We start from the raw sequence: 19,422 nt of genomic DNA on the forward strand, positions 1-19,422 counted from the left end.
CTGCCATATGCACCCCAATTATAACTGGTCTCTTCCACTGCCCTGGGCTGGTGTGGAAAGAAAAGCTCCCTTGGCTGGAGGGTGGGAGAGGTACCTGCCGCCACGGGTCCTCCTGTGCAGAGGGAGAACAGAGTGCTCTGGGTGGCCAGTATTTGTTCATCCACAAATCCAACACCCACCAGCCTGCTTCTCCTTCTTCTCTTCCCTCCTCCCACCATCCCACCTCTGTTGCCCTCACCAACAATACTTGCTCCTCATCATCTCCTACCAATTCTTCTTGTTCTAACATCCAGCTTTATGCTTTTTTGCCTCCTCTTGTCCTCTCTAGTGGTCCTGTGCCCTATGTCCACACCAACACCTTCCCCCTGGCACTTCTCCCCACCCCACCAGCCTGTCCTCATCTCCATCACGATTGTTCTCACTCCTAGAGCTCTCCTTTCCAATCCTAGACTCACTATTAACAATCATAGAATCGTTACAGTTAGAAAAGACTTCTAAGATTATAAAGTCCAACTGTGCTTTCACCTTCATTCTGTCTCTTTCCCTGCTTTACGTCCGTAACAGCAGGGTGAGAGTCCTCCTTTGCCCCTGCTCGCTCCTGCTTCCTGCTCCAACACAGAGATGTGGTTACAACACTGTCTTTTCTCATGCCTCACCCACAACCCGGGGGTAAAGCACCCTCTGCCAGCACGAGCCATGCTTCCGACCTCGAAAAACCACTACAGGCTCCATGTCACTTGTGATGAAAAACATCAGGGTGCAACAAAACTCCACCTGGGCTGAATGGGTTTAATAAGGAAGGCAAAGGCACCTTCTTATGCAAAGACACTTCTCCTGCCACAGCGTGAGAGGACTAGAGCTTTTCAAAGAAAAACTGTCAATGTTTTGCAGTATTTTCTTCCAAGCTGCTCCTGAGAATGGCTTAAAAACCAACGAAAACAAAACTGAAAAAATCAGGTACCCGGACACAAAGAATCTCCCCCTAGATCACCAGATCCAGTCGAGAAATCAGACAAAGCTCAGGGCACTTTACAGGAAAACACTGGGCAAAGTTAACAGAAGGCTGCACCATCAGCCCCACCTATAACAAGTTTGGAACTTTTGCTGACACAGTTCATTATCTTACAAAACAAATTGCTCCAAGTGAACTGTGACATTAGTGTGTGTGATTCTCCAGTTGCTCAGGCTATTAATGTTTAAGATGTAATTAGAAGTAAGGGTAGAAAATAGCCTTTGCAGAAGATTTTTCAGACCATTAGTTGAAAGAATTTTCCACACAATTTCTCTCTGGCATTTCCGAGTACAAGGGCCTTGTCTTTATCAAGTGCTCCCCACCCTGCTAAGCACTGTACGTTTTCGGTAGGCACGCCAGCCACCCACCCACCGTGCAGCAGCAACTCCTGCTTTTATTCCACTACTACACCAAACCAGAGAAGATCAGGTCAAATTAGACTTATATTGACAAGGCGCTGCCTTGTTTCACTTGCCTCGATGGAAAAAGGCCAAATCAATCTTACTCTCTAATCCACAAGTTCCTCTTGGAAGCCAAATTGTTAAAGGATTGAAGAAACAAGCTGGGAGAAAAACAGCAAATAGATTATTGCACATCTAGACATGTAGAAATTACATGTACTGTCACTATTCAGCGACAGAGATGCTGCCTGCTAAATAAAACAGCTCGTTAAGGCAGCCCTCTCTCGATGGGAAATCGTTTCCATTAAGCCTCTTTGCCTTCTGCTCACCTTGGAAATGAACTTTCTGCACTTCAAACCTTTCTTGCCACCTAGAACCTTCTAGCTGCAACGGCTGCTTGGAAGAAAGTACTTGCCAAACACACAAGTGTCTCAGGTTTTTGATTCCTGGACACATGAGTATTTATGCGGCAGCCGAGGCTAGGAGCCTTGGCCATGGAGCAGAGCCCAGCGGCCTCGAGCGCACTGGAGGGGGGAAAAATAAATCAGAAAAATGCAAAAGCATGAAAAGCAGCAGATGAAAAGCAGTACCCAATTCTTCTCCTTTTTGCAGTTTTCCACTGAGTGCTTTTTAAGCATCATCTTTCCATTTTCAAACAAGGAAGCAGGCTGCACTCGACGTCAGCAGCTCAACTAATCCAACCTGACAACAAGTGTCCCCACCTAGAACAACCCATTGAAACCACACCAGACTCAGCCACAGGAATCTCTTCAGAATAGGCTTCTTTTTTTCATACAAAATTCCCTTTCAGAAACTTTTCAACTGGAGAGAAGTTTTAAAGCGGCTGGAGAAGGACTGAGAACCAGCGCCAAGCACAGTCTGAAGCAGTGTGGCACCCACCAGAGCTGCTCTGCAGCAAGCACTCCAGCCCACATCTTGTCTGTAGTACTCAAGAGCCCTCCTCAAAACCCAGTGCTCTGCACAGCCAAGAGACCATCAACTCCCCAGGACACATAACCCAAGTTACATTTATCCATGTATTGTGGCTTTTATGCAAGTAAAACCTCTGCTGATGCCCTCTCCTCCTCCTGCTGTAAAGAACTGGCTCACTCCAGCTGTCCTGCCTTCTCCCACCGCATCTACGAGATGGTACATGAGGGCGTTCTGATTTTTTTGATATTTAAACCATGAGGGGCTCTCTCAGCCTCAACTTACTATGCTTAAAGCCAGCCAGGTGGATATGCCTTCAAGGTGCATTGCTATCAAACCTCCTGCTCTCACAAGTGATTTTTTGGGGTTGAAGCACGCTCTGCAGTTCCTTCGCTTGTGTGCATGAGACACAAGTTGTACATCTGAAAGCAAATTGGTTCCAGTTTGTGGCTTCTTTTCACCCAGCTGGGAGGCAATCTGAGAAGCTGGCACAGGTTGTCCTTGATTGCTGGACACAGAAATACATTTCCTTGTAAAGGTACATACAAGCCACTAAAGCCAGGCACACTGTGGCATGTGGAAGCATCCATCTAGGTCAGGAATTTGTTTATACAAATTCTAAAAATGAATTTGTCTGGGGGAAAAGTGATCTCTTCTCTGTTTAGAGCATGAACAAACATGGTAAAACACCCATCAGAACAGGCACTCCTGTCTGCTGCAGACAGTAGAGAGCTTGTTCAAGAGTCTGCTCTATTTTTCATTCACTGGTTGAAATGCCAAACCAGACATCAACTGGAGGCTCATCCACATGGTGACCCACATAAATCCTTGTCCCATATCTCCAAAGGCTCAATTCTAACCCTTTGTATAAAACCCCCAAACCTAGTTTACCAAATCTAAAACCTGGTGGTATCCCTGAGGAATTCAGCTGGATGACAGCTGTACTCAGAGAGCAGGACACAATCTGCCATCCTGCTCCTGAGGATGCCCTCTTCTGCTCGACTGCCCTCAGTGATGGATGTTCATGTCTGTGTGTGAGCTGCCCACTTAATTCACCAACTAAAGCAAACCTTGGTTTGGTCCTGGACTGCCGAGTCCTAGCAGATGGATATATTATAGCTTGAAAATCCAACATACTCTTCAGTTTTAAGCTGGAGTTTTCGAAAGAGAACAGCTAAAATGCTTTCACTTAATCCCCCTCTACATCCCTGAATAAATATATATATATACAATTATAGATATATACACGTACATACACACAGGCATTATATATATATATAACTTGGCAACTCTTAATTACACCAGTTCACAGTGTTTCAGCAAATAAACACCTTATCCAAGCCCAGGGAAGCAGAATAGAAAGCCAACGGTGAAATAAATACCTTGCAGACACAGTTCCTTCAGCAGGACTCCAGAGATTACCATTTATTTAGCACTTACAATGTGCTCAGCGATGCACAAGATGCAAAGGTAAAGAAACCAGGTTGTTGGGGACCTTCCAAGGGCACGGCAGCCACGCGCCCTGCACTGCTGACACCTCTTGCACCTTATGGAACTCTTCAGTTTCACGTGGTACAAACCCAACTCAAACAATAAATGCAGACTGTGACTGCAGGGATACATTTCATTCTGACTTCAGAAACTCAATAAATGTGGAAGTAGGGAGGTCAGGACTGAAGAAGAGATCGGTATGTCTTGTAGAATAAGCATGAGAATGTTTCAGTACAACATGACGATGGAAATTCCAGAAAGAGCAAACCTAAAAGAAAATGGAAAAAACTCATGCAAAGTAAAACTCGGGACATGTTCACCATTTTTTTGCCCAGATCATTACGCAGAAAGCTTGGAGAGGGATTATGGAAGAAAAGAAACTTGAGGTTTTATGCTGCTCTGAAGGAAGTGAACCACTGTAAATTGTACCTAAGACCTGAACCAAAGTCAGAATTTAGGATTAAAAAAATACGTGATTCAAACTAATATGTATATTCAGAGAGAGAGGGGGAGAGGGAAAAGTGAGAGGGAGGTTATTAGAATTCATTGTATTGTAATTCTTTCTATTTGTCTTCTAGGCATGAAGTATCTTAGAATTTTATTCTTCTCTATCATGAGAAAAATCAACTGGACTTTTCCTGTTAAAGAGAAAAATAGTACTCCAGCTATAGTACCGTTCTCAGAGACAGCTGCGCAGAAGTTGTAGCTGCCCCATCCCTGCAGGTGTTCAAGGCCAGGTTGGATGGGGCTTGGAGCCCCTTATCCAGTGGGAGGACAACGCCCGGGCACTGCTCAGGTAGCCACAAGCCAATCTGAGCTAACATGCCCAGCTTTTTCAAATCGATCAGTGTCTCAAGAGAAGCAGATTAACTACAGATTAATGCAAGCAATAAGTTTTCCCTGTTATTATACACTGTAATTGATGCTATAATCTCTCTTTCATTTTATTACAGTATCTGAGCAGAGTACTGGTCACCTAAAAGCACATGGAGATAGAGAAACCATACCAGAAACCTTCAAAAGAGCCCTCTGGTTGGTGGCCTGGGATGTGCACATGAAGACTGCTCACCTGAAAGGCAGTTGTGAACTCTGACTGCAGATCAGCAAACACCTTCTTAGGGCTGCAAGACTTTTTTTAAGCAGGCATCATATATTTCAGAACTACAATTTTGCATCATGGTCATAAAAACAAGACCTTAAAGAGTATAAGCTCTGCAATGATGAGGACTTGGTATGGGAACTGTCAGAACTGAGAGGTCTGAAAAGGAATTGAAATCAGGAGTAAAAAAAATAATCTATTTTTCTTTTAGACTCAAAACTTCAACCTATAAGAACTAAAGGAGGGGAAGGACTGCAGAACAACCTCTGCCTGCTGCCACAGGAGGGAATTCAGAAAGCATCAATTTGTACAGCTCAATGCATAAAGCTTCCATAAGCACAACTCATGAGTCAGGATCTCATTAACATAAGGTGATGCTAACACCCTTACCAAATTGAACAAATGATTTGGAAGAACAGTTGACTTGTATGTTTATTTCTATCGCTGCTTGATTGTGTACTAAGTGCAGGAGCCATAAAAGCGACATATGGGCAGCTCTGCAGTGTAACGTAACCCCCAAGGAGCTACAGCCCTCAACCACAGGTACGCCTCATCTGCTTGCTTGTTGCCTGGGTGTCTCTTAAAACACGCTGCAGCCTCAGCTGTGCAAGCCCTGCTAGCCTTGCTGTGCCGATAAAACATATTTCTGGAAGGTGGTTACAGCTGAAAGATGGATTTACCGATGACACAGCCCAAAAAGATGAGAAACGTTTTAACCACAGGGGCAGAAGAGCAGGCATGCCTTTAGCATTATGCTCCGAGAATCACAAGATCGACACAGCTCTGCCAAAGGGAGCTGGAAATGCAACTCCCTCGACTGTAAGCTGCATACAAAATATTAGTGCCATGGTCAAATCAAACATTCTACCATTTTAGGCACATTGCCTAATGAGAGGCCATTGTTATCTGAGAACACTGTTTTTGCAGCTGTCAGGAAATTAAATAACCCAAGGGTAACTCGGAATTAAATGAAGCTGTACAAACACATCGCCCAGCTCTGAAATCCCGACTCTGACAAGTAACTCTGCTTTCCAAGGGACTAAACATCTACCCAGGGCATGCAACTATCCTTTCCTATCAAGCCTTAGGATAACAGGATCCCGGTTCTTCTTGAGCGACAGCCGTGTAGTCCTTTAGAGACTGGGAAACTATCAAATCCATATGTATGCACAGGCATTACCTTCTCTCCACTTCAGTAATCAGCATCTCCTGAGGAAAGACCTTCAGTACAAGTGTCCACTAAGAGAGCAATCAAGGTCTGATAAAAGGAAATCCTTATACAGAAAATCCTGCTTTCATCTCATTTCCAATCAATTCTCCTCTTGCAATCCTTGTAACTTTAAACTTTGACAGCAATCTGAACGCTAAGCTGGTTATACTTTTACAGTGCATTTCATAGAATCACAGAACGGTTTGAGTTGGAAGGGATCTTAAAGCCCATCCAGTCCCACCCCCTGCCATGGGCAGGGACACCTCCCACTGGATCAGGGGCTCCAAACCCCATCCAACCTGGCCTGGAACCCCTCCAGGGATGGGGCAGCCACCTCTGCTCTGGGCAACCTGGGCCAGGGCCTCCCCACCCTCATCATGAAGAATTTCTTCCTACTGTCTAATCTAGATCTTCCAATTTAAGGCCATTCCCCATCGCCCTATCACTCTGTGCCCTTGTCAAAAGCCCCCGCAGCTTTCTCATAGCCCCCTTCAGGTCCTAGAAGGCCGCTCATTTCCAATGAGAACGCACAAAAACGTCCATTTAGGAAACATGTTGATTGTGGCCTCCTCCCTTAGCTGCCTACTTGTGATATCAGCTGCGAGAAACTAAAATCTCAGCATAACAGCAGTAGTTTAAGAGGAAGGAGGTGAGTTCTTGTCAGGCCAGACACTGATTTAGCAATAAAGGTATTGCACAAGAGCAGAAGCTGTTCTAATGCGATAGCAAACTGCCCACCTGGCTGCGAGCACAGTGCAGAGACTCGGGAGGATCACCAGAAGACTGAGTTTGCAGCAGGGTATTAGAGTAGAAACTCAAATCTTTGGAATACAGTGGTAAAGAAAGTCTGATGTTGAAGGGCAGACAAATGAATGGCAATTTGGGCCCGTAGTTTAGGCAAAATCTGAGCTGTCCCACAAAGCCCTGAAAGGAGTCATTCTGTCTCCTTTTTATCAGTTTTCTCATACGTGGGAGAAAAAGCCCGAATTCTTCCCTCACAGGAGTATCAGAAGACAGGAAGCACAAATAGTCTCCAAAACCAAAGCATCGTTGTTATGTTTGGCTAAAAACATGGAACATGGCAAGGTAGAATTCCAAAAATAATCGTTATGTCTACTCTCACTGGAGCACCGGGTTAGGAAGACAAATCCAGGTTAGGCTCCAGGCCACTCTCAGGAAATCAGTCTGTTCTCTTCCTTCCTCTTCACAGGATAACGCACCACTGAGAATGAGCAAATCAAAACCAGATCCAGGCTCCAAACGCTGGTGTTTGCTCACAAGAAAGAAGAAAAGGAGCAGAAATTGGCGCTTTTTTTTTTTTTTTCCTTTAGCAACAAGCAACGAAGATTAAAAGTTTGGCTCAAAATGAGTGCAGAGGATGGATATGGGCGGATTTGTCCTTCTGCCCAGGATTGCCTCTTGAGGGCACTGACTTTGATGCCATGATCAAGAGCTGGGTCCTTCCCAACCTGTCGAAAAGGGCTTTTTGCTCACTGCCAGGAAAGCGTTGCTCAGGGCCAGCCTCTCCTCACCCACTGCTGCTTCACGAGCGAGTGGGCTCCGCCGTCTGAGAGAACTGAGGTCTCTGGTAGTCAGAGGGCAGGAACTGCAGAAATCAGCAGATTTCCCACTTCCTGAGAAAACTCTTCGTGTTTCAAAAACTCTTGGCAAAGGTTTTGCTTGCAGAATCTACATGCCAGGGGGTGGGGATGACCGAGCCCCGACAGTTGAAGGCAGTGCTGACGCCTCAGGTTACGGCCAGCAAGGGGATGCAGCCAGCGAGATTCACTGACAAACAACAACTCCCAAAATAAAAGATGATCAAAAAAAGAAACCGATGCAGTTGGACTCGCATTCCCAATTCCTCCTGTATTTTCAAATAAAATAGCACAAGGAATCCTTTTTTCTTCTTTTTTTTTTAAAAATCCCTTTTCAGACAATATTTCACTGGACTGACAGAGCAGAGCAAATAATTACATTTCAAAGAAGATGTGAAGATGGAGCCACAAAATTCCTAACAACGGTATGACTGTAACCTTTGATGGTTACGGTCTTAATCCTGCGCAAGATTAAATACTAAGATGTCAGATTTTAAAACGATTATGCAACTTTTCTCATAAAAGGGTATTCTTTCCCACCATATCTCTGTTCTGCTGCAGAGATGATCTTTCAGTAGGTCTGAAAGTGTAACCATTGTAAAAGTGAATCCTGTGAGACTGAAGCTACATCAACTATTACTTATCACAGTCCTTGCCTGTTACATTATCAAAGCATTTCCATGTTCACTAATTTATCAAAGCATTTCCATGTTTACTAATTAATCTTTATAAGGTTTGTTATGAGGTGATTGAATAGGATTATCCTTGTTTTTCAGATGATGAAACTGAGACATGAGACACTCGTCCAAGGTCAAAAAGAAGAGCCTGCAGCAGACCAGGGAACTTCATCACACTGCTCCAACTTCCCATGCCTTCATCTTGGGACTGCAGCAGCAAAGCTGCTCCCTTGAGACAGGCTCATTGGCCTGACAAGTGACAAGCAGCCCTTCCACAGACCCCAAAGAGCAAAAGCCCAAAGATGATGCCTTGTCAGTGTGTCACCATTAGCTGAATGCTGCACACAAAGGAAAGAACATCCCTACTTTGGAGTCCTCAGCACTGGAAGGATATGGATCTGTCAGATTGAGTCCAGAGGAGGCCACAAAGATGATCCAAAGGTTGGAGCACCTCCTGTACGAGGACAGGCTGGGAGAGTTGGGGTTGTTCAGTCTGGAGAACAGAAGGCTGTTGGGAGAACTTTGCGCAGCTTCCAGTACTGAAAGGAGCTTCAGGAAAAATGCGAAGTGGCTCTTGATCACAGAGTGCAGGGACAGGATGAGGAGGAACAGTTTTCAGCTGAAAGAATGTAGATTGAGATGAGATTTTAGGAAGAAATGTTTTGCTGTGAGGGTGGGGAGGCCCTGGCCCAGGTTGCCCAGAGCAGTGGTGGCTGCCCCATCCCTGGAGGTGTTCCAGGCCGGGTTGGATGAGGCTTGGAGCCCCTGATCCAGTGGGAGGTGTCCCTGCCCATGGCTGGGGGTGGGACTGGGTGGGCTTTGAGGTCCCTTCCATCCCAAACCATTGGAGGAAATCCACTCTCTCATCAGGTCACGAAATTAAGAAAAGTACAGTTTGAACCTTAAAGTAGGTTCACAATGAACAAAGTTTGGAAGCTGAGGGTTGAATGATTTCTGTGTTTGAGAAAGGTTCATTCCTCTGCTGTATCACTCATCCCCCAGGTCTCCCTGCGCTTCAGTTCTTGACCTGTGACCAGGGGTAACAGTACTCCATCTCCCACAGGGTGCTCCATGCAAAATCCACTTACAAAGCAGGGAAATATCACAAATTACAGTACTGTACGTGTACCAGCACATACAATATACCAAAGTTTCAGAAGGTCTTACAGAGCGTATTCAGCCTTGCCCCCTCCTTGCCATGGGATGCAGTTAGCTACCCTGGCACATCCCCACCAAGCTGGCAGATTGTGGGTAGCTCCAGATACAGCCAAACGATGAAAGCCACCAAATATCCTCAAAAAGAACCACCAAAACCCACAACCAAAAGCACCAGTGCAACAGCATGCAGATGTGCAAAAGGTGAAACAAATAGGCAGGGCTGCTACTTCTTGGTTAAGCTGCACATTGCTTTTAGAGACTAACCTAAATTTTCAGTGAATCATCCCATCATTTCAGCTAGAAAAGCTTCTTTAAGTCCTGCATTTATGAGAGCAAGTTGATAAGAGTGAGCTGTAGTATCTATCTGTGCATCTATCTCAGACTTTGGAAAGTGTTAGGAAGCAGCCAAGACGTCATAAATTTAAAGGAGGAAATCATGGCCAGTCAAGTGGTTCAGGAAGAGAAGTCCAGGCTTTCTCACCATCGGCTACAAAACAAAAATAGATACTGATACACACCCATCTGCTGGAGCAAACAGGGAAAAATGTGTATTATTTATGCAGTATTTCTTTAAATAGGAGCAGAGAAACTGGACTAAAAGACTTCTGGTGACAGGTTACAAATAAAAGGAATAATATATGCTAGCAAGATTAGCAAACCCACTCACATATGAGCTCTAAGAAGAAGCTAAGATGCTCCTTTCCCCAGGTGACACAAACCAGACCTTGGAATACTACATATTTCTTCTCATCTTTTCCTCTCTTCCCTCAAAAGCTTTAACTACCAACCTCTACCACCTCTAGGGAGAGGGCAGAAATCCTATTTAATCACAGCCCCCCAACATGTTTATTGATCTAGATTAGCATACATGCGTTGCAGGAAAAACCTTCCCAATCAAGCACGAATTTCTAATTAGCCAGTAGACAAATCCCTGTGCTTTTAATTTAAAAGCAAGTCATTAATACCACATTACTTAAAAAAACCTGAAAACCACAGGCACGGGGTAATCTGGCCAATACAGAGATCCAAAAGAGAGCTATTGTGCACATGTTTAATAGAGAAAAACATCTTCTGCCTAGCAACCAGCAGGCTCTCCTGGCGGTCCAGGGGAAGGAATTCAGTGCTATAAATGTCAGCAAGTAAATTAAGCCACCGTGCCTGAGATGCAAAGACCTCGTCACTGGGCAATAAAAAATTAAAGGAGAAATACTTATAGAAGAAATATTTAAAAACCCAGATGCATCTATTAGCTTGCATCCCTCTGTATCTCTAAATAAAGTTACAGATTGCTCCCAGCTAGATGAATTCTGTGCTTGCACTTATTTATAAGCTGATTTCTTGCCCGTTTTATACACAGGATGAGAGAGAGGACACTGAAAGCAATTTACCATTTTGATGTTGTTGAAAAAGAGACTCACTGTGGTACTAAAGCATATGATGGTCCTGCAGCCAAGGTCAGATAGGGAACAGGTTATCCGAGGATGATGGCTATCAAAACAAAGCGCTGCCAGCAGGGGGGCTTTTTTAATTCTTACCCTTTCTTTCCATTAGAATGAGGTCAGCATTTTATGAATTCTGACAAAATCTCTCTGCCGCTTCATCGAGTTGAGTTTCTTTCAAATAGTTCCATTATTCTTAGTGTATTGGGCAATTTATTGTGAGGTATGAACTGAGATTAGGAGCCTCCTCATCCTGGAAACTCTGTAAATGCATGGATTGCTGGGCTTGGAGAGAGAAGGTTAAAGGAAGGACTGTCACCTGCACCTTGCAGATGAACCTCGGTGTGGGCAGAATCTTGCTCTGTGTTCGCGCAAGGGTTCTTTCCACTCCTCCTTCTGTACTAAAATCAAACTGCCCTTCCTCTCTTGTTCCAAACCTAAGGTGTCCTGACTGCAGCAACCTATGTGACATGGGCTGCTCAGTTCTAGAGGACAGAAGTACAGAGTATATGGTTATACATTTACCTCACTCATCCCAAATTTCCCTTAGGTTGGAATAAGCATTTTTACCAGCTTGGAAATGACAAGGATTAACTCCTCCCTTGACCCCATTTATTTCTTTCCAACTTCTCTGATACCTTTTAAGTTCAGAGCCTACAGCAAAAGAGTGCATGCAAGGGACACGAATGAAGTGTCAAGGCTGGGACGGCAGTGATCTCGCCCTGAAAAAGGCACCAACTTGTTGGTTTACAATCTTCCATCTTCAGGATAGATTCACCTGGGTGACAGGCTGTCACAGACCCCATTTATGCCGATGTTCATGAAGCAGTTCAACAGCTACCAAGGTCACCAAGCAGGGTAGGCTGGGGCAGAAGCAGGTTAGGGTCTGTCTCTCCCTCTGTACTCCCAACCCAAGAAAGAAGCCTTCAAACTCCATCCTGTCTTGTAAGAGGTCTCAAACAGCGAGGCTCCTCTTTCCATCATAAACAGAGCAGAAACTCAAAGTAGAACTTGTAGCCTTCTAAGTGCAAAGAGACAATCTTGCATAGGAGTGGTAGCACAGAGGATTTCCTTTTCCCTTGGCACACGACGAGCTTCAGCAGGAAGGGCCTTATCTAACAGCCCAGCTTTGTTTCAAGTGGATGCAAGAGATACTGAAACAAAGAAACACCTGAGGATAAACCATAGCCGTCTCTTACTTCCATGCAAGCCTTTATAGATGACGCTGGCTGGGCTCTTCTTTCATTAGGCTTGGAGAGAATACAGGTGGTTGAGGGAGAGCGTTGGTTCTCCACTGCACACTGTGTTGTGCACTTAGAGAAGTGCTGTAAAATGGGAGGTGAGATGGATGGCATTTCATTGAGAGCTACAAGCAGGGCTATTGCTAAGCCTAGTAGTGGGTTTCCAAGAGAAAAAAGGATGAATAAGACAGCAGATAAACCAGCTGGAGAAACCAGGTACAGAAAAGGGACAATTAAAACAAACTGAAACCCAGAGCTTCCCTTCACCTCCAACAAAAGGCTCTCTGGAGATGTGATACAGAAGCTGTGATGCGACAGTTGCTGTGCGTTCCACTGGAGGAACGGCACTACCCCCAAACCCTGTCAGCATACTCAGATGGAATCTCCAGGACAGGACTGGAATGACAGCAATCGCTTCCTGGTGCACATACAGAGAGTTTTCTGCAAGCATGGCTGTCTCCACGCCTGCTGGCATGTGCTTTCCTTTCAGCATGTGTAAAGCTAAAACCTCTGATGAAGAGAGACTACTGGGACCAGCGAGAACACAGGCTAAATGCTTTAGTGGCGCAGCTGCCCAGGGATGGAGGGAATCTGTCCTCGCTGCCCTTGGAAAAAGGGACTGACTACCCGGACAGCATGGGAACTATGGCGTATCTGTACCACGCGCACAGACAGCTCCCACTTTAGGCAACCTTGAGAAAAAAGCAATCTGAACTCAAACAAATATTCCCATATTTCAGGGAGCAGCAGCCGCTCACCTTCCCTGCCACGCGCTGGCTGCAGAGCCGGTGATAAATGCAAGGATTTTACATGGCTGTCCAAGCACCCCAGTAGCCGAGACACTTGTCTTCACGCAGGAGGGCCCAAGGCCAAACTCCTCCTGCTAATTCATCCCAGTATCAGCCAGGAAAAGTGCTTTCTGTGCACTGTCCCTGTGCTATTTGCTGAATAAAATTCTTCCTCATTAACAGGCCGAAGCCCAAGAAACGGCCACTGGAACAAACAAGGTTCTGTGCAGATATAATCCCTACCTCACCGCTGGGGAATTAAAGCGAAGAATTAGGCTGTAGCCATTCCCTTCCAGCACGATGAATGCTTAAGCAGGTTATGGCTTTGCACTGCAGACGTTTTCTTGGGAGAAGAAATAATGACTTCTTTACCAGCCCGACTCATGTGCTGCTCTCCGGGAAACAAGCCTGAGGATTATTTTTTGACAAAACAGTTAAGAACGATTACTGCGTGTCACTATGTTTGAAGTGTTGACCTCAAGGATTGTTGAAAGTGCCAGTGTTTCTCCAGCCTATTTTTCTCCCTTCAGTGTTGTTTATGACACTCAGGAGAAGGGGCCTGGCTAACCGGAGAGATGCCAGCTATCAGGACAATCTTCTCACCGCTGCCTAGCAAAAATTCAGATGGGTGTCTGAGAAAGAAAGGCCTTAATTTTCCACACAGAAAAGCCTGCCCTTCATATACTTAACACACAGAGTTTGTTACGAACTGGAAGAACAAAAGGTACCTGCAGAGGACAAAAAAAAGTCACTTCTAGTTGCTGGACTTGCTACCTAAACTGCTCACCAAAGGTGAAAATTTACCCTGTAACTCCTGAGCTGAACCTGGTGCTTCACTAGTCCAGTCAAGAAGCAGCTGATGCCCTCGAGACAGACACAAGTGGTGTTGTTTTGCAAGAAGATAGGATGCTGCAATTCTTATGGATTTTGATCCTGTTCAAGTCCACGAGGCTGATTCCACACCCAGTGAGATTCCTCCTCATGGGACGTTTATAGCCAGAAGAAGCAGAGAGAGAAGCAAAGTCCCTTCTCTGCTACAAGGCATCCTAGATGGTAGATCCCGAATTCATCCAGACCATGAAAAACTTACAGCATGCGTAAATGAGGAACAGTGATGGAGCAACAGTGGTCAGGGCTAACCCTGAGAGGAAGCTTTGGATATGGTGGTGACAATTCAAGAGCGTGGACTAGGCACAAACTCAAAGGGCATGGGGGCTGTGTTAGGAGAGCTGGCAGGAGGCAGAGAGTGCAAGTCTTGCCAGCAGTTCATCACTTACTAGCAAAGAGCTAGGAAAAGGTGATGAAGTCGCCAGCTCTGTGACGCTACTGCCCATGCTGGGTCTTATACCTGGCACACACACAATTCCATAGTAAAGGACGGCCTTAGCATGCTCCTTCCTTTCCCTCCATTGCTTGGAAGCGGATGTTTTCTCCTGCAAAGCCCAGCTTTAACTCCCCAACTACATGCAGTGTATTGGAAATAAGGTACGTTACATGCTGGCAGAACTATAGCTACACGGGCACTGTAACTCTCAGCAGTAAATTCACAGAATCACCAGGTTGGAAAAGACCTCCAGGATCATTGAGTCCAACCATCCCTATCAACCACTAAACCATGCCCCTGAGCATCTCATCCACCTATCTTTTAAATACCAGGGATGGGGACTCAACCACCTGCCTGGGCAGCCAATGCATAGGAGAGCCAAGGTAATGAAGTCAAAAGGGCTCAAGCAGAAGGACTGGTGCTTTGAAGAACAGCAGCACCGCCTGGCTCACAGAGATAACCTGTGGCACCCGTGAGACACGCAGCCCCTGGACAACACCGGTCTGGCTAGACATGAGATTTGCTCCAAGCACAACCAGGGGTGCACACAGTTCAGCGCAATCCCCCGCTGCTGATGGGCAGAATCGCTGACAGAGCTTACCTTTGTTTCAAGCTGGAATAACTTCCAGAGAGAGAAATAGCAGCAGGGTTATTGAGTAAAAAGCACTGACATCCACTTGCAACCGAACCCCACAACTCCCAACACAAACAGCAAGAGCTGTAAAGACCCATTCACCTCTTCTCAATCTAGTGATTATTTTATGAACATGTTTAGTCACCATTTTAGTGTTCTTAAGTCTAATGATTTATTCTATTATACGTTTATGAGTACTTCTGAAACTGAAAGGGGAATAATTCAGCAACATTACTGATTATAAAACTTTGTACTCAATAAAGATGGTGTAGTTTCTAATTTTCTCCTTAGGCTCTGGATATTACAAAACCATTGAACATTGTAGTGTCACAAGCGGCTACTCCACAGTTAATTCCTATTCAGGAATGAAACAGTCTTTCTTCATGTTTTAATGAATCTTCTCCAAACCAGTAAAATGTGTAGACTTTTAATTCCAACCACAGAAAGCAGCAACTGAACAAAAAATAATAATAGCTGCACAACACTTCCTCATTCCACCACCTCAATAACACTGCTACAAACAAAACCACGATAAATGTTATTACAATCTATTTCCATCCACAAAGCCAAACCATTCTCTCCATCGGCACTCGCCCAGCGCCAAGCGTCTGCAGCTCCCAAGCACATGGTGCCAACCACCTTCTCGGACACGCAGCCAACTCCATCTTTGGCACAAGCTGAGAGAGACCATCAGCCACCACAGACAAAGATGGCACATTTATTACAGACAGAGATGCGTGTAAGAAAGGGGGATAAATCACAGCTTTCAGTGAGGAGCCAGTGAGCCGATTCACAACTCCACAGCATTGTGATGGCTGTGGGGATGATAGGAACTACTCATCTTCAAGTGTTCCTTTTAAAGAGAGTGGTTGGATGAACAAGATAGAGATGCATGATGTGGTGTGCTTGTAGAGGCTTGGGGACAAAGGCCAGCTCATTTTAATACAATGAAATGCAGATGGGTTTGCCTTTTGAAATACGCTTAAGCTGCTCTTTAAGACTTGTGTGTGCGCTTTTCCCAGTATTAAAATATATTCATATTCCATGTGTGAAACGCCTTGTACCGCACAGCAACAGAGACAGCGTGCTTAAGTGATCAAAGCACCTTTCAGAGCTGTACTACTAGCACTGACAAACAGACCTGTTTTACAAATGCTTTGGTTTATAATCTCAGTGAGAGATGACGTTTTCCTCCTTCACCTCGAGGTTGGATACAGAAGTGGCTCACACTGACACTTACCTAGGAAGCCTTCTTCATCCACAATGATGGTGTAGTCCTCTGGGGTTTCTGTGAGGCTGAAGAACTTGCACCTGGGAGAGGCAAAGAGCCGGAGAACATGGTTAGTTGCTGGACTGAGCAGTCTTCTGCCTAAAAGAGAGGTCCCTTCCCATCCAAGCTGTACTGGAGGAAAGCACCATGGTCTGGTGTATACAGAGAGGCCCAAGGCACTGGCAGACCTGGATTTTATTCCTGGCTTAGTCACTCAACTGCGTGACCCATATTCCCTGCTGTCTGCTTATGCACAACAGAGCTGGTAAAACACTTATTATTTTTATGACTTAGTTCTTAGTTACTTTTCTTAATTACCATATCCCTCAAGGCTTGCCTTCACAGCCCAGGACCAGCTGTATTGCACAGACACCAAGTGAAAGGCTTTTCTCACCGACTGACCACTTCAACGCCTTCCAAAAGCCTTCGCAGTCTTCCCTATGTACCCACTGAAGTTTATTGCCTTGTCAATGTTTGATATCCAATCCTTCAACCAAGCCCCGGTACTTCTTGCTGTTTCAGAGACTTTTCCCAACAGCAGACAGCATCCCAATTCCCTTTGCTGGTTCTTGCCCCTTCCTGCAGTAGATGCCTCCCTTCCTTGGGGAGCTCCAGCTGAAGAGAGAAGTGGCAGCAGCCATCGAAAACACGAGCACAAGGTCAAGCTTCCTCCCCACCTCAATCTCCTATTGCCTCTATTCTGCTCCATGCTCGTCTCTCCTGACACCATGGGCCAAGTGTGGCACAGCCCCTCCATCTCAGTCAGCACCAAGCACAATGTCACCCCTAACATGAGACACAAAACCAATGTGACGGGGGATTCTTTCACTGCAAACACAAAACCAAAAAAAAGCCTCAGCCTTAAGGTTTAACACCACATATAGCCGATTCCCCGCTCCACACCCCGACACATCAACATATGTACAGCAACATCTACTCAAAAAATGACTTTGTCCAGCTTCTATCCAGCTGGCTCCCAGAAAAAGCAGGAAGGTTTGCACACCACTTGGCAAGCTCATATTCACCTTCAGTAGAGCACATGCTTGTCGAGCATCAACACGGTGCTGGCCGGCTCCCCTGACCATGCAAGGCTCCAGGTCCCTCCTGGAGCACCCAGAGCACAGGGCTGTGTTTGCCACCAAAGCCATAGGAGAAATGTTTCTCTTTGGGTGCAGCAGGAAGGAGCTGCTATAAGGAGCAAAGAGCAGGACTTTGCAGTTACAGTGTAATACTATCAGATTTAGCCGAGGCTTCCTACAGAAAATATCTTAAATACTGGAAAAAGAAAGATTGTTCTTAAGGCCCCCAGATGTCACAGTGCGTTCGCAATATAATTCCTGCATGGCGTGGAGTTCAGAAGGACTCGGCAACCAGGGACTACCAGGGCTTCTCAGCCCTGCTGACCATCTGTGTCCCAGTGCCTTCAGGACTTTTGAAAGCCAGGAACCCCACACAGGCAGCTCAAGGCATCAAAAAAATGGAAGCATTCACTTGATTAGAAAATCAGACTAAAAACTGGCTTGAGTATTCTTTTGACTGGCTGAAAAGAACAAAGATTGCAGCTATCCCCTCCAAAAACAACACAGGGAAAAATGAGATGGCTGCTGCCCTCCCCCTCACCTCATCAGGAAAACCAGAAGAAACAACATGCAGCTCTTTGGGATCTGCCATGTAACCAAGAGGATTTCATGTAAACAGAAAGTATCAGCCAACCTGCCTTTAAGAGACTTGTCCGGTTTTCCTAGAAGCATCCGTCACAACAATCTAGCAAGACACTTTCCCTCCTCGCACAGATATATTGCTATATAATACAGAAGTGGCCCCACCACAACAGAAACCACAAGTTCATTATTTTCTGTCATTGGTAATAGCTACTGTGACAGCCACATTTACTAACTGAGCTCTCTCCAGGAATAGCGCCAAGAGGAGAAGGAAACAGCAGTCCAAATTTTTTACTCTTACTTTTTAACCACACAGAGATGGTACCTGTGCAATTTGGGATACAAGCTGGGTAAAAATTACTTATAATCATAGTAGGATTTGGGGTAAAAGGGACCTCAAAGCCCATCCAGTCCCACCCCTGCCATGGGCAGGGACACCTCCCACTGGATCAGGGGCTCCAAGCCCCATCCAACCTGGCCTGGAACCCCTCCAGGGATGGGGCAGCCACCACTGCTCTGGGCAACCTGGGCCAGGGCCTCCCCACCCTCACAGGAAAGCATTTCTCCCTAAAATCTCATCTCAATCTCCCCTCCTGCAGCTCCAAACCATTCCCCTCGTCCTGTCTCTGCACTCTGTGATCCAGAACCCTTCCCCAGCTTTCCTGAAGCCCCTTTCAGTGCTGGGAGGCTGCTCTAAGGTCTCCTCAGATGGGATGCTGCCCAAGGTGGCACCCAGGAGGTTTAAATATTTATCACTTAGCGGATGAATTCCCCAGAGAAGTCACCGAAATAAAATTCTTTGCTACTCCTACCCCACTGAGCCACGTGCATGCTGGCTAGGTAGAAGCTAGTGGTCTGGAAGGAGAATACATTAATAGTAAAAAAACCAAATGCAAACCTCTCTCATGATCAGTGATGGCATTTATGGTGAAATTTCGTTCCAGAACAGTAATAAACATCTGTGCATACACTGATCCCAGCAGAACAAGTATAATTGTGACAGATGCCATTTTCTTAGCACACATCTAAAAGTGATAATATTTAAGGGTGATAATATGTACAGGTGAAATCCCCTAATTGGCAGCTCAGACCGTATGTCTAAACCTCACACCTTCACACACCAGCTCAAAGCCCAAGCCCCACCTCACCGCAGTTCTGTAACAGGTGGGCAGCACAGAGCCATCTGAATTCAAAGCCAAGTCTCACCGGCACAAAGCAGACAAGAGGAATACCTTCACTCTGGTCAAACCAACAACGCTTTCTTTTTCCCAGGGAAAAGCTAGAAGTGAAAAATTGGAATTGCTGACATCGTGTGATAAAACACAGCATGGAAAATTTCCTTATCACTGCATTCTGTGAAAACTCAAGTCCTCACCCTAAAACCTGTGCCTCAGCATATATATGCAAAGATCTACTTCCCTTGTGAGCACAGATCAAAAACTGTCTTGAATCATCCGTGACAGAAGGAGCTCCACGTTGTATTTCTCTC

General features: G+C 45.5%; 1 protein-coding gene across 1 annotated transcript in view; it reads right to left on the reverse strand.

Annotated features, from left to right (window-relative positions):
* CASTOR2 (cytosolic arginine sensor for mTORC1 subunit 2) overlaps positions 1 to 19,422 on the reverse strand; it is a 122,338-nt gene that overhangs the window by 40,250 nt on the left and 62,666 nt on the right. The window contains exon 2 of the mRNA XM_009561773.2: positions 16,243 to 16,313. Coding sequence (XP_009560068.1) covers positions 16,243 to 16,313 — 71 coding nt within the window. The remainder of the gene's footprint in view (positions 1 to 16,242; positions 16,314 to 19,422) is intronic.

Source organism: Cuculus canorus, chromosome 20 (assembly GCF_017976375.1).
Source record: "Cuculus canorus isolate bCucCan1 chromosome 20, bCucCan1.pri, whole genome shotgun sequence".
NCBI lineage: Eukaryota > Metazoa > Chordata > Aves > Cuculiformes > Cuculidae > Cuculus > Cuculus canorus.